Here is a 15,304-nt window from a genome sequence, read left to right on the forward strand (position 1 = left end):
TGGTTCTCTTTCATGGCTGAGACTCTCCCCCAAGATTGCCTCGGTTGCAATGCTGCAAATTCCTGACTCAGCCCCAGTCTTGAAGCCACCTCCTGTGCTTTCCCTACAGTGGAAAGAAAGGTAGAGAGGAAGAGACTGCCTGCATTTCTGTGCCTTCCTTCTCAGGGTCATAGTCATGGCACTACTGACAGTTGTTCATGAGAATGTGTAAAAGGACAAGACCTTAAATATGGGTCAGTAGCAACGGGTACAGACACATTGGAAGGATAGGGATGGAAACTGGCTTGTCTTTCAGAAGACCAGTTTGGGCTTCAGAATGTATTAAGAGCCTTAACAATGTCCATGCCCTTTGAATTAGTAATTCCATTCATTCCTGTCTTCTAAGGAAATAATCATGGATATGATGCACAAAATCAGGGCTCACCATGAGAAAGTTTTCATGACATAGTGTGAAAAGAAAAATACAAGTTAGGGATTTCCCTAGTGGTCCAGTGGTTAAGACTCTGCACTCCCAATGCAGGGGTCCCGGGTTCGATCACTGGTCAGGGAACTAGATCCCGCATGCCGCAACTAAAGATCCCCCGTGCTGCAACTAAAGATCCCACATGCTGCAACTAAAGATCCCACATGCTGCAGCGAGCATCCTGCATGTGGTGACAAGGATCCTGTGTGACACAGCTAAGACCCAGTGCAGCCAAATCAATGAACGAATAAATATTTTTTTTAAGTATAAAAAAAAGAAGAAAGAAAAAATACAAGTTAAATGCTGGCTGTAAATTATGATCCTGATTTGGGGGAAATTATGTGTGCATGGGGGGGCTATAGTTATGAGGAAAATTTTGATTTATTATAAATCTCTCTATATTTTTAAGATATAGCCTTTTCTCTCTCAGCCTCCAGACATGTGGATCCTTGGCTGTCTTGGACATAGCAGGGAAACTTACCTTAAAAACCTACGAGACTGGTGAAGGTCTAGAAAAAAAGTGGCTGAAATGATGCATGACATGAGAATAGGATTTAAAACTAGAATTTTTCAGTTGAAGGGACCACTGCTGAGGGGAAGATGAATAAAATTGTAAACAATCATGAAGTATAAGGAGAGAGAGAACATGGACTGGGTTGCCAAATCCCAGAAAAAAAATTATTTTGAAACAAGTCTTGATTTCTTGCTTAACCACCTTGTCACCTGAAAGAGGTTAAAGGCAAGTAAAAGGAAGTAATGTTTTACATACCACCTCTAATTAAACGAAATCAGGCCTAAACACCATGGTGAAGGCTGAGAATCTGGGTAGGTTTGAGGAAGCGTTTCCTAGCATGTGCGTCTCCTGGGCAGGTGCCGGAGAGCCAGAGCTTGACCAAGGACGCTGAACAGCTCCTAAAAGGAGCCGGTGGGCTACAGTCAGCATCTTTTGGAGGGAAGCACTGCTGGTCCATAAATATCCCCCCAATCTTTAAGTGTAGAGGCTTAGGCTGTTCTGTAAGCTTTGGCCTTGTCCTGCATTGGTTTTCATAATATGGATCTGAGAGGGAAGACTGGAAGCACTGTTAAGCACGGGACACTCTGGGGTCCCCCTCCCCAACATTATGTCAAACAGGAGCACCCCATCTGTCAAGGACGGTGCTGGACAGGCAGTCTGATCAGACGCCGGAGGATGGAGAGAAAGGTCTTTGAAGGCCACGCCTCTTCCCAGCTCCAGAAGTAAGAGACACAGAATTCTTTCAAAGAAAAAGTAAAATTGCCAAGATGACAGAAGCTACAACCACTTGGAGCAGCTTAGCAGAAGCTTGGAGTCAACAGACTGGCATCTATTCACACGCTGCCGTAGTAATTCCAATTCTCCTTAGCAGGCTTATTCCTGACGGGGAACTGGGGCCAAGACTTCAGGAATAGTACACTTCCTTGAGAGGTGTGAAAAGAACTGGGCTGAACTTCCAGCAGACTCTGGAATGGGTATCGCCTGGGGAGAGGCATCAATATCGAGGGATGTGGGACCGACTCTGAAGCTCTGAACCCAGAGAGGGAGATGTCTGTCCTTTTTTCCTATTGCAGTGTTGCCCCACTGCACCACCCTGGAAAAGGCCACTGCCCTCTCTGGGCTTCAGATTTTTCAGTCTAAATGGAATATAATCTGAACAAAGTTCATCGTGAAGTAGAAATACAAGTCTTATACAGAGAAAGACTTGAAAAGCCTTTCAGTGTGTACTGCAGGCTCTTTAAAAAGCAGGCAGAGGAGGGGCTTCCCTGGTGGCGCAGTGGTTGAGAATCTGCCTGCTAATGCAGGGGACACGGGTTCGAGCCCTGGTCTGGGAGGATCCCACATGCTGTGGAGCAACTAGGCCCGTGAGCCACAACTACTGAGCCTGCGCGTCTGGAGCCTCTGCTCTGCAACAAGAGACGGCGATAGTGAGAGGCCTGCGCACCGCGATGAGGAGTGGCCCCCGCTTGCCACAACTAGAGAAAGCCCTCGCACAGAAACGAAGACCCAACCCAGGAAAAATAAATTAATTAATTAATAAACTCCTACCCCGAACATCCAAAAAAAAAAAAAAAAGCAGGCAGAGGAAATTATAGGGCAAAAATCTCCTTTTCCCCCTCATCCTTCCCTTTCCTTGCTAAGCTGTCTATTACACAGATCATATTAGCCACTCTGGCTCCTTCCCTGAACTACCAAGAGCATCGCCAAGTTCTCAGCTGGGCTATGAACGCACACATTCACAGCCTTACCTGAAAGAGGAGTGGGAGCTGTAAACGCTCATAGCTTAAGACCTTTTCTTTACCCCATATCAGGGGGTAGAAACACATGCACGTGAGGAAAGGAGATTTGGGGAGGGAGGGGTTTTACGAAACACTGAGACATCTGGGTGGATGGAGAGCTGGGGTATCTGTTTTATCCTTCCCTCTCCCTGTACTAAGAAGGCAGCTAGCAGGAGGTGATTGAGTAATTGCCCTCACCTTGCCATTGACTTGTGCCCTTGGCTTGGCCTGACTTGTGGGAAAGAAAGAGAACACGGTGACCTGGAATCTCTGAAATTTCAGCCTGGTGGCCTGGAACCTTGGACACAGGCCCAGCCCACTGCTGTATGCAAATAGTCCAATTCTGGCCAGGAAGGTTTATCAAAGTTATGTTTTCCTATTAAGTCAGGCAAAGGACTGAGGGCAAATCAGCCTTTAATTTTAGTTCTTTGGTAACAATGGCGATGGTAACGGTAAGTTGTACAGAAAGATACATGGACAGTATATGGCACATTTAGGTCATTAGCAATACGGATATGATTATGAATAGCCACATAAAATATGACCTTCTTTCTGCCAGCCCTTGTGGCGCTTGGTTTGTTTATTATGCTGATCATGTTTGACTTTACGGAATTGGATGTTATTTAAATTCAATTATTGTAAGGTTAAGTTCTTCTTCCTAGTACCAGTTGAGTAAATTTAGAGGCAGTTAGAGGGAATAGGTACATTTGTCTTACACCAGACATAAGGGAGAAAAACACTGCAGGAATAAAATAATTATCATGCAAATAGAAAAACATGGTTTGGAGGGTTTGGTTGGGGTTTGTGTGTTTGTTTTCCATGTCTCTTTTTGTATCCCTTTTTTTTGAACTGATGAACAGGAAAGCTGGAAATTTTTCTATGAAGAGGGAGGCAGATTATATGTGTGTGTGTGTGTGTGTGGTGTGTTTGTAAAAGTAAGCTGCTGGTAAGAGAGAACTAGAAATAATTATGCAGTTAATTGAATTCAGTGTAGATAACTAGAGCTCATTAAGACCTTAAATCTTTTTTTTTTCTACTTAGTAATAGAGTCTTTCTTTTTTAAATCGAATTATCTTGCAACAATTCTGTATTTACTCTACCAGTATTAACACACTGTGGGTCTCCTAAAGCCAGGGTTTGGTCTTGGTGCCATTGAGAGGGGTAGTGAGAAGCTTGGGCCTGGCCTGGCTGGAAACGGAGCATGTAAAGTGCTATGGGTGAGTGGCCAGAAATGGCTCCATCCAGAAAACAAATTGCTGCCTGTACACTGCCTGACACAACATGCAGAGAATTCAGAATGGCTTGTCTGTATATAATAATGGATTATAGGGCCATGGGGATCTTTGAAGGTCATCATGTCAATCAGCCTGCCTCCCAGAGAGAAGGGGGAAACTTGCTTTATCGCCCTCCTGGACAGCAGGAGCCACACCCCCTCCTGTTTATCTACCACAACCTTTGCTGGTAAGAACGTCCTCATGGTCATCTTTCTTTTTTTTTTTTTTTTTTTTTTTGCAGTACGCGGGCATCTCACCGTTGTGGCCTCTCCCATTGCGGAGCACAGGCTCCGGACACACAGGCTCAGTGGCCATGGCTCACGGGCCCAGCCACCTCGCGGCATGTGGGATCTTCCTGGACCGGGACACGAACCCGTGTCCCCTTCATCAGCAGGTGGACTCTCAACCGCTGCGCCACCAGGGAAGCCTGATAGGTCATCTTTCTTGATCCCGATTCCAGGGTACATTGTCCCGTCTGTGGAATCAAGAAATCACTGCCTGGGGTCCTGCAGGAAGAAGACACTGAAAGCTTCTAGGTTTTCCTTCTGTTCACTGGCCCCATCTGTGTTCCCCGTTTGTCTCCTCCCTCCCAGCTTTGTTCGCCCAACCCAGATCACAGCTGCACAAATAGTTGGTCGATATCATGGACCAGTTTGGTGGCGCCCATAAAGTTGGGAGGATATGTTATTGAGAAACCTTCCTGTTAGCTGGTCCCCCGGAACACGTGGAGTCCCAGGAGTGGTGCCAGGCAGTTCTCTGCTTTCCCTGTCAACTGTCATTCCTCATAGAGACTACCTAGGATGGGCACTGCAGAGTCTCGACTCTCCTTGGCGTTCCTCCCAGTGCTCCTCCACAATCTCAGTGAACTTTCCTATTCCTGTGCCCATTGCTCCCACTCCAATATGCACAGGTTCCGTTCCACTCCACTCAAGACGGGAAATTCTAGGGGCTTCCCTGGTGGCGCAGTGGTTGAGAGTCCGCCTGCCGATGCAGGGGACACGGGTTCGTGCCCCAGTCCGGGAAGATCCCACATGCTGTGGAGCAGCTGGGCCCGTGAGCCATGGCCGCTGAGCCTGCGCATCCGGAGCCTGTGCTCCACAACGGGAGAGGCCACAGCAGTGAGAGGCCCGTGTACCGCAAAAAAAAAAAAAAAAAAAAAATCTGTCTCCTTTTTTTTGTTTTTTTTTAATTTGGCTATGCCACGCTGCTGGCGGGATCTTAGTTCCCTAACCAGGGATTGAACCCGAGCCCTTAGCAGTGAAAGCACCGAGTCCTAACCACCTGACCGCCAGGGAACTCCCCCAAATCACTGACTCTTAATTTTGACTTAACAAGTGTCTCCCCCCGGCCAAGGGTGGGAGTGAGAGGGGGAGTTAGAACCACTCTAACCACCACATCAGTTAATACCCGGTGAACACTGCCTGGAATTGGGTTCGGAGGAGAGGGGCAAAGGGGAAAAGCGTTTCTGCCGTTGCGTTCATACGTGAACAGGGATTCAGCAAGGCCATCTCTCTTTGTCAGGGCTGGAAAGGTAAGGATCTGATGAACAAGGCTGCTGGGGGTGGGAGAAGGGATGGGAGGCAGGGGTCACGGGAGTGGGCAGAGATGCTGTGGGTGTGGGCAGCCCGATGGGCAGAATTGGTTTCAGAGCCTTACCCTGCCTTTCTCTCGAGCAAGTAACAACCTCTCTGAGTGGGTACCCTCATAGAGTAATGCAGGAGAAATAATTATTAGCCTCATTCAGTTATTGAAGTAGTAGATGATATAATGTCTATAAAAGCACTTTGTTAGAACTGTGAGATGTTTATAACATGAGGATTATTAATAAGAAGGGAATCTTATTCAAAGGAGGGAGAAAGGAAGGAAAGAAATTGATCAGTGTTTGACGTAGGTGAGAAGGTGGCCTTAGAGACAAGGAGATCAGCCATAACCTCTATTATAACCTTTTCCATATTCGCCTAGCATTTACTGAGACCTTATTGTGTGCCAGGCAGGGTGCTAAATATATTCTCTTACTACCCTCCTCCCCCAGTTTCACAGATGAGCCATTTTATTTTAATAGAAAGGACCCTCAGTGCTGCCAGGAATTCTACTTATTTCTCTAGTCTAATCACTCTTAAAACTCTCCCAGATGACTATTTTATGCCAGTTCTCAGACTTCCAACACCTCCAACACCTTCACTCTCAGTCCATGGCTTTGCTTAATCTAGAAAATGGAAGAAATAGAAAGGAAACTTGCCAAATCCATGGTTAATTCTCAGTTCTTATCCAACTGGACCCAACAGCAGCTTTTGACAGGGCTCCCTGTTTCCTGAAAGACTTTGTCGTCTTCTTCGGCTTTTGGAACATCACATTCTCTTCTCAGCCCACTGACCTTCCCTCTCAGGTTCTTCTGGTTCTTTCTCATCTCCTAAGCTCCGACATCTTGGCATCCTCCAGGAAGCAGCCCCCATATCCCTCCCTTTTCCCACCTGCACTTGCTCCTGGGCTCGTGGCTTTAAACACCATTTGTATGCCAGTGACTCTCAAATGTATATCTTGAGCCTGGACCTCTCCCCTAAAGTCCAGACAAATATATCTTGCCATCCCAATTTCATGTCTTCACTTGGATATTTAACAGGCATCTCAAAATTGACACATCTCCAAATGAGCTCCCAGTCTACCCTCCAAAACCTGCCCCCCACCTCAGTCTTTCCCATCTCAGCTGAAGGCAACACTCCAGCCTTCTCACTGCTCAGACCTTCATCATCCTTGACTTTTCTCCTCTCATCCACCACACCCAATCCATCAGCAAATCTTAATATCTGTATCTTCAAAAATATACCCAGAAACTTCCTCGGAACTTCCATTGCTATCTTCAAAAATATATCCAGAAGTTTCTCAGAACTTCCATTGCTACCCTACTGGTCCAAAACACCATCACCGCTCGCCTGGATTACAGCCTCCTGGCTCCCTACTTGGCCCGTACTTCTTCCTGGTCTATTTTCAATACAGCAGCCAGAAGCATCCTGTCACACGTGGTCAGATCATGTCACTCTCCACTGCTCAAAACAAGCTCTTGATTTTCCATTTCCTTCACAAAAAATGCCAAGTCCTTAAAATGGCCCACAAGCCTTGTCTGACTTGTCCCCCATTCTTTTTTTTTTTTTTTTCGGTACGCAGGCCTCTCACTGTTGTGGCCTCTCCTGTCGCGGAGCACAGGCTCTGGACACGCAGGCTCAGCGGCCGTGGCTCGTGGGCCCAGCTGCTCCGTGGCATGTGGGATCTTCCCAGACCGGGGCATGAACCCGTGTCCCCTGCATCGGCAGGCGGACTCTCAACCACTGTGCCACCAGGGAAGCCCTTGTCCCCCATTCTTGATCCCCATTATATCTCTGACCTCATGTCCTAATCGCTGTCCTTCCATTCACTCTAGCCCAGACAGACCAGCCTCTTTTGTGTCCCTAGAACATGCTAGGTATGCTTCTGCCTCAGGGCCTTTGCACTTGATGTTCTCTCTGCTCAGCCCCATATACCTGCATGGCTTGCTCCTCATCATCCTCAGGTCTTCACTCAAATGTCCCCATTTTTAGAATTTCAACTTGTCCCCTCCCTGGTATTCCATTTTCCTTTTCCCTGCTTTTCTTTCTTTCTTTTTTTTTTTTTTTTAATTTATTTATTTATTTTTGGCTGTGTTGGGTCTTCGTTTCTGTGCGAGGGCTCTCTCTAGTTGTGGCAAGAGGGGGCCACTCTTCATCACGGTGTGCGGGCCTCTCACTATCACGGCCTTTCCTGTTGCAGAGCACAGGCTCCAGACACGCAGGCTCAGTAGTTGTGGCTCACGGGCCTAGTTGCTCCGCGGCATGTGGGATCCTCCCAGACCAGGGCTCGAACCCGTGTCCCCTGCACTAGCAGGCAGATTCTCAACCACTGCGCCACCAGGGAAGCCGTTCCCTGCTTATTTTTCTCCATAGCACATAACAACATCTCAGGTACTTATAGTTTACTTGTTTATCGTTTTAAAACATCTGTCCCTCTTGACTAGAGAATTTTGATTAGTAGCATTCACTGCTGTATCCCTGTCACCTAGAAAAGAACTTGGAACATACGAGATGTATATTTGATGAATAAACAAATGATTGAATGAGGCCCAGAGAGGTTAAGCAACTTACCCAGAATCACACAGATTATAAGAGCCTGGCTATACCCGAATCTGTGTGGGATTATGGTCCAAGCTCTTAACCACCATGTTAGTCTCAATAAAGGGAAATGTCCCTAAACTGCACACCAAGGCTATTGTTTCCTTTGTTCTGATCTCCCAGAGATGCAAACTACAGCAGGACTGGGGCTGTCTTTGCTTCACTAGACTATTTTTTTCTTTCTGCTCAGTGGCAAGGATGCCTGGTGCCCATGTGGGTGGAAAGGGAAGTCTTTGGCTTACCTGCCACTGCCATGGCAACTAGGTAACCTAAGGACTCCAGAAGCAAGTCCTTTGAGATTGAGAGGGGAGAAAAATGGAAGCAAGGCAGAAATAAACAGAAAGACATCTGTGAATGGAGACACGACTGGAGTCTCGCGCCTGCAGCTTGCTGTGTTATTTGGCAGCAAGGAAAATCCATCCTGTTCTCTTCCCCACACACCAGCTCAGCCACTGCCAAGGGCTATGGATAACCTTGTCCTGCCTCTAGCATGACCCCACTTCACCCATCCAAAAGGCCTCCTGTTCAGCCTCCCCAGGGAAAGAGGGCCCCCAAACACTCTCAGTGATCCCTGGTGACACAGAGGACAGTCCTGGGCCAGAAGGGAGACCTGTGTTCCGACCCCTTCCCCACCTCATCAGGGTGGACTCTCTTAGGCATTTCTTTTATCTCAACCTCCCTCTAGGCTTAGTTGACCCTTTACTTAAGGCATGGCTCCCGTCTTACCTATTTGATTGTCAGAGCATAGATTAGAGTTGTAGTAGAAAAAACTATGAAACTAAAGTCCTTATGGAAAGGCGAGTTAGAATTGGAATATTTTCACAAGAGGACTTAATTGGGCCAGGCTCTGTGTCCAGCACTTTGCATGCATGATCTCACTCCATTCTTACAGACAGGCTTTGAGGAGGTAAGAGTTGCCTGCAACGGAAAGGTGAAGAAACAGAGCCTCACAGAGGTTAAGAGACTTGCCCAAGTTTGCACAGCCAGTAAGAGCTGAAGAGGCATTTAAACTTAAGGACTTGTTCTCCCAAAACCATGCTCTTCACCTGTCCCTTACACTGTGTCCCATGGGGGCCCGGGGATTAGAGAAGATCCATTTTTCTTGCCTTAGTCATTCCCAGGGTGATCTCTGGGCCCCAAAGCTCCAAGCTGTTCATTGAGGAAGTGTCTGATGCCCTTTGCATTTAATGAGCTGTTCTGTGCTGTGGAGTTTGCTGAACACTGCAGACGAGTCTGTAATAATCCTCCAGCCCAAAGGCTGGACCCTCAGGAGCTGGGCCAGAGGGGCCTGTCCTCTGCCTTACCCTGGTGTCTGTCCAGACAGTAAATGCACTTTTATTGTGCAACTATGACGTGCCCAGTCCTGTGGGTTATGCAGGAGCACCCCAAATCCCAGAGGAAACAACTGAAGGCTGATTAAGAGCCAAACTGTGGGTGATGACACAGGGAGAGAAGATGGGTCTGTAGCTGGCAGTCATGGGAGACTTGGCAGAAGGGCTGGAGCTGGACCACAAAAGAGACCCATGGGCACAGGTGCGGGACAGGAGGAACCCACGTGCAAGGGGGGCATGAGCAGAGTGTGGTGAGAAGTTCAGAGTCTGATGTCAGAAAGACCCGGCTTTACATTCTTGGCCATGCCACTGGTTGGCTGAGTGACCACTTTTTTAAAAAAAAATAAATTTGTTTATTTTATTTACTTATTTTTGGCTGTGTTGGCTCTTTTCTGCTGTGTGCAGGCTTTCTCTAGTTGCAGTGGGCGGGGGTTACTCTTCTTTGCAGTGTGCAGGCTTCTCATTGCGGTCGGTTTCTTTTGTTGCAGAGCACGGGCTCTAGGCGCGCAGGCTTCAGTAGTTGTGGCGCACGGGTTTAGTTGCTCCGCGGCATGTGGGATCTTCGCGGACCAGGACTCAAACCGGTGTCCCCTGCATCGGCAGGTAGATTCTTAACCACTGCGCCACTAGGGAAGTCCCTGGCTGAGTAACCTTGAGTTGGTCATTTAACCTTTTCAATAGGGGTCTCTGTTATACTGAGAGATGTTTATCACCTCAATTTCCACGTTCCACCATTTTAACTTTTAATAGAGTTTACTGCAAAGAACACCTTCCTTCAGTCTTACCTGAACCTGTCTGGCTATTGGCTCATTTCCATTTTTTCTTTCTTGAAGAAGCACAGGTTGACCAGTCAAAGCTGGTACAGTGTCCAGGTTCAGGCCTCTTACAAGCCCTAAACACAAAAAAGATTATGGCCCTCCTCCCCAATGTACATAAAAATATGCTAAATCATAAAATTAAAAAACTTACGTGAATGCCAAGGTTAAAACAGCTTCTTTGCAGGTTCTTCTTTCTAAAATCCTGGATTGCTTCCTTCATCAAAGTTAAACTTTTCTAACATCTTTGGTGCCCTTGCTTTCTAATATTTGTGGCACCGAAAGCAAGTCCCTATCCTGCCTTTTGGGTTGACCGGTGTCAAGGGAAAGCATGGGGGACTGGAAGCTCCAGGGGAAACTGCATACCTTTGGCCTCTTGGCCTGTGGCCAGGCACTGGGACCAGGCCAGGTCATGCTGCCTCCTTCTCTAGATAACTGGGGGGCTCCAGTGATGGTCCCACATCCAGAGCCACGATGGAGAGCCCAGGTCTTGTTATCAGTTATGCCTGGCCAGCGGCTCTTCCTCCCTTGTCTCATGGCTGCCGTTTGGAAAGCAAGGAGAACAGCCTTTGCTGTTGCTTGGCACCGTTGCAGGGACCGGAAGTAATGTCTCTTACTTGATTGGCAATTTGACATGGCTGCTTAACAACCCGATTAATCAAACCCAGCTCATCCTTTAGAATTAACGAGCCTAAGAAATACTGCCATGAATAATGAGGGCTTTTGCCTCTCCCTCAGCACCTCTCCCCAGCCTCCTATTTTTTTTCTCAGAACCACACAGCAGCTTCTCCATACCAAGGGCCTCAATGGCTGTGGTGAGTGCCCGGCAATGTGGGCATCTCCTGCCTGTTCTACGTCTCTCCCTGGAGCCACCGCTGCCCACCTGGAGCCAGAGGCTGGCCATGTCCTAGAGGAGCAAAACCTCTTATTCATCAAACAGCTGTGTGTTCACTGCACTGTTAAAGTTGGATGGAGTGTGGGATTTCCCTGGCGGTCCAGTGGTTAAGACTCTGTGCTTCCACTGCAGGGGGCACAGGTTCGATCTCTGGTCGGGGAATTCAGACCCCACATGCCATGGGGCACGGCCACAAAAAAAAAAAAAGTGGGATGGATTGTCTAATTGTTTCAGGCACTGTACTAGGTGCTAAGGGTGCAAAGACGGATATAAGATACATATTGCTTCTAGTGACCCAGAGACACATGGGGAAGTGCTCTCACGGCGGGTATAGGAAGGCTCCAGGCCTTCAGCCACAGTGAGAGGGCCTGTCAGCACTGGAGGATCAGAGTAGGGAACCAGGGAGGACGTTATGGGGATGAGGCACCCTGAGCATTTCGGCCACCATGTTCCTTCATTGTACATATATACAGGGAGTGCTGGGCACTGAGTGAGGTGCTGGGGTCCCAAGGTCAACAAGATGGACATGGTTCCCATTCTTATGGAGTGGGCAGCCTCATCCCCGTTCCTCAGGGCCAGGCAGGAAACCTGAGCAGACCCCTGACTTATGTTTTCACTCACTCAAACACAAAGGTTGTTGAGGACCTGCTGAGAGTAGGCTGGTGCTGGGGGAATGGGGTGCAAAGATGAATGACCCCCCCCATACCTGACTTCCAGGGCTCCTCTGGGAGGTAGACAGGCATAGGCAGAGAGCCTCATAAGGTTGTGCTGATAAGGCCCTCAGTGATCAAGGCATTGCACTCAACCTAGAGAAATCATGGATGACTCCCTGTAGGAGGTGGCTTTGGAACCATCATGAAGACAGAGAAGCAGTTTGACAGGTATACCAGGTGCCAAAGGACACTCTAGAACACATCCAGGCCAAGGGGCAGTCTTTGAATGATAGAAGTTAAAGTGAAAGGGAAAGATGATTCCAAGCATCTTAGGAGGAAATGGCTAGTTCTACAGTCTACAGCCAAGAGCATGATTAAATATACAAATGAAGCTCTGTAACTTATAGGTCAGGAGCTCCTGTGCCTGCTTATTCAAAGTTGGGAACAAGATGTGGTTTCCTGAATAGTGAAATCCCCAAACTAACAGAGACATGGCTTAAGTGGCCATATCTCAAATACATCAGCGTGGGGAGTAGGGAATGGGGCTGTGCATGGCAGTTCCTGGGTCCTTTGATAGGAGTGAGACAGAAGACATTTTCCCAAAATAGATGAGTTGGGGGAGGGAGGGCATAGGAAATAAGGAAGGGGGGGGCCATGGGATAGGTCAGAAGGAAGCACAGGTTGGGGAGTTGGGTGGGCCCCACTGCTAAAGTCCCTGAGAAGGTATATGAAGGCGTTGGGTGGACCCGAGTCAGCAAGAAGAAATGATAGACCCTGAGTGAGGAGGGAGAAAAAGAACACACAGGGGGAGAGAGGGGAAAGGGAGGGGAGAGGAGAGAAGAGGAGGCGGGGAGGGAGGCTCAAGGAGGCACTCTGGGGCCACAGCATCAGGCCCAGCAGGAAGCAGACGCAGGCTTCAGTCGTGGTCACGTGACGTATGGTCGCAGGGTGCTCCAGAGACTGAGCCCAGCTCTGCGGTCCACTCACAAGGGGCTTCAAATCCAGCCACCGTCTTTGCCTCCCTGCTTCGAGGCCTGCGCCAGGCTGGGCTTCCCAGTCACTCCCAACCAGGCCCGAGGGACGTGTGCACAGGGCCCCAGGCCTTCAGAGAGGGCACCTGCCCAGCCTCCTAGGTCCCCGGGATTCAGGCCTGCCTGCTATGTTTTTGTCACTCTGGGACCAGGGGCAAGAGGCTTCACAGAGGGGAACTGGGTCTCTATGGGCTGTCCTTCAGAAGAGTGCAAAAGCTCAGGACCAGAGCTCCGGACTCAGGCAAAAGGATCCTTACAATATGTTGTATTCAAAACTTGGATTCGCTGTTGACATTTGACTATGGGGATATTTTACATTAAAAAGTGCCACCTAGATTCCCACATGTACAGCTGATAATGGCTGTCCCTTTAACTGGGGTCTGGGCCCTAATCCCCACCAGCTGGCTTCTGTCACTTGTGTCACCTGTCTGATCCTGAGAGCATTTGAGTTTGAGACCCCTGGCTGAGCCTTTAAAGAGAAGTCTGTGTAGGCTGACACCCCCTTTGGATGGCAGAGGGCTTCCACAGAAATCCCCCGACTCATTTCCACAGAAACCCTAGGACTTGGGCAGTACCTAGTAGGAGCGGGGGGCTCAGAATTGTTAGTTGACTTCACGGAAGCTGGGTATCCGGAGCCCAGGCCTCCCCCCTAGTGTCTGGGGCCTCGCAACTAAGCCTGTGGTCTGGCCTGCCCCGAGACAGGGAGGGCTGGGGGGCAAACCAGCACTCAGGCGGCCAGACCCCCAACGCCACCCCCAGACGGCGGGGCTCGGGCCTCACCACGCTCCGCCTCTCTCTCCCTGCAGGGGGAGCTGCTGAGCCCGTGCCGCTGCGACGGCTCGGTCAAGTGCACGCACCAGCCTTGCCTCATCAAGTGGATCAGCGAGCGGGGCTGCTGGAGCTGCGAGCTGTGTTACTACAAGTACCACGTCATCGCCATCAGCACAAAGAACCCTCTGCAGGTACAACCGGGGGCTGCCCGCTGGGGTGCTGGGGCTCCGGCCCGGGGTTTCCCACACCCCCTGCTTTTCGGCGGGAGGACGACGTCACCTTAGAGTCTGGGTGGTTTGGAGAAAAAGAACAAGATGGGTCAGGTGGGCGAGACCGCGGATGGCAACCGGGCAGGAGGGGGTGAAAGAATTTTTGTGTTTTCTCTGAAGCCTCAGCCAGAAGAGGAGAAAGGGATTGGGGCCAAGAGAGAGAAATAGATATAGAAGTAAAGAAATGTGGAGAATCAGATGGGAGAGAGAGAATAAGTGGGCTAATGGGTGACTGAATGAATGGATGAAATCAGAAAGATAAGGAAAAGGAATAGGAAGAAAAGAGGGGAGGAAGGGAAGGAGAGAGGAAAAAACAAGAAAGACCAGAGGACAGATGAGTGCAGGAGGGGAAAAAGATAGGGTGGGAGGGTGAGGAGAAAGACAGTGATAAAGCTAAGGGCAGAAAAGAAGAAACAAAGAGAGAGGAGACTCAGTGGTACTTCCCAAACTTGAATGTGTCATTCACCTGGAATCTCGTCAAAACACAGGCTGTGATTCAGGCATGTGGGGTGGGGCCTGAGATCCTGTGTTTCTAACAAGCTATCAAATGATGCTGATGTTGCTGGTCCACAGACCATCCTTCCTGTGACAAGAGACTAGAGAAAAATGGAGACGAGACAGGAGAGGGAAGCAGAGGAAAAGAGAAGAGGGGGCAAGAAGGAAGAAAGACATGGGAGAGACTTTGAAGATTGTCCTGTGCAGGGCAAGGGCAGGAGGGCCAGGGCTCGGGTGGGCTCTGCGAAACAGATTCACACAGGGCTGGACCTGTCAGAACTAAGGGACCCCAGGGGTCCTCCCCGACCCCTCCCGCCCTGCTCCGATACATTCATCACCCCCAAGGAGCTGGCAGGTCCTGCACTATGTCGTAAATCCTCCAAATCACACAGCTCCCCCTGCGAGGCACACAGAGAGAGAGCGTGCTTTGCTTCTGAAAATACCTCCACAAACGCACGGTCAGCCAGTTAAGCTGCCACGTAATCAATTAACCAGCACGCTAGTGAGGGTGGGAACTCAGCAGCTGGGCACCGTTGTCTCTCTCCTCCTCTCCGAGGGGGTGGGAGAGAGTCTATCCTGCAGCTCCAGGAGGGCGAGTGCTCTGGGGGTGAGGGTGGCTATGGGATCTTTGCATGAACAGCAGCTGGAAACACCTGGAGTTGCAGTGTCCGCACGTGCAGGCCAGCGGGGAGGCTTATTTCTGGAAGGAGGCATTAGAGCCCCCAGGCACCTCAGCCATCCCAATAGTGTACCAAGGGGTCAGAATAAGAAGCGCTTCTCCCTGCGCTGGTTCCATCTTTAGCCATTCATTCCGAAATCTTGAAGTGTTCTTAAAAT

At 49.3% G+C, this 15,304-nt stretch overlaps 1 protein-coding gene across 1 annotated transcript in view; it reads left to right on the forward strand.

Moving 5' to 3' along the window:
• Positions 1 to 15,304, forward strand: part of MARCHF4 (membrane associated ring-CH-type finger 4) — a gene marked incomplete at its 3' end in the record, with an annotated part of 99,079 nt that overhangs the window by 60,811 nt on the left and 22,964 nt on the right. The window contains exon 2 of the mRNA XM_082631136.1: positions 13,739 to 13,894. Coding sequence (XP_082487262.1) covers positions 13,739 to 13,894 — 156 coding nt within the window. The remainder of the gene's footprint in view (positions 1 to 13,738; positions 13,895 to 15,304) is intronic.

This window comes from Mesoplodon mirus, assembly GCF_964341445.2.
Source record: "Mesoplodon mirus genome assembly, chromosome: 8".
Lineage (NCBI taxonomy): Eukaryota > Metazoa > Chordata > Mammalia > Artiodactyla > Ziphiidae > Mesoplodon > Mesoplodon mirus.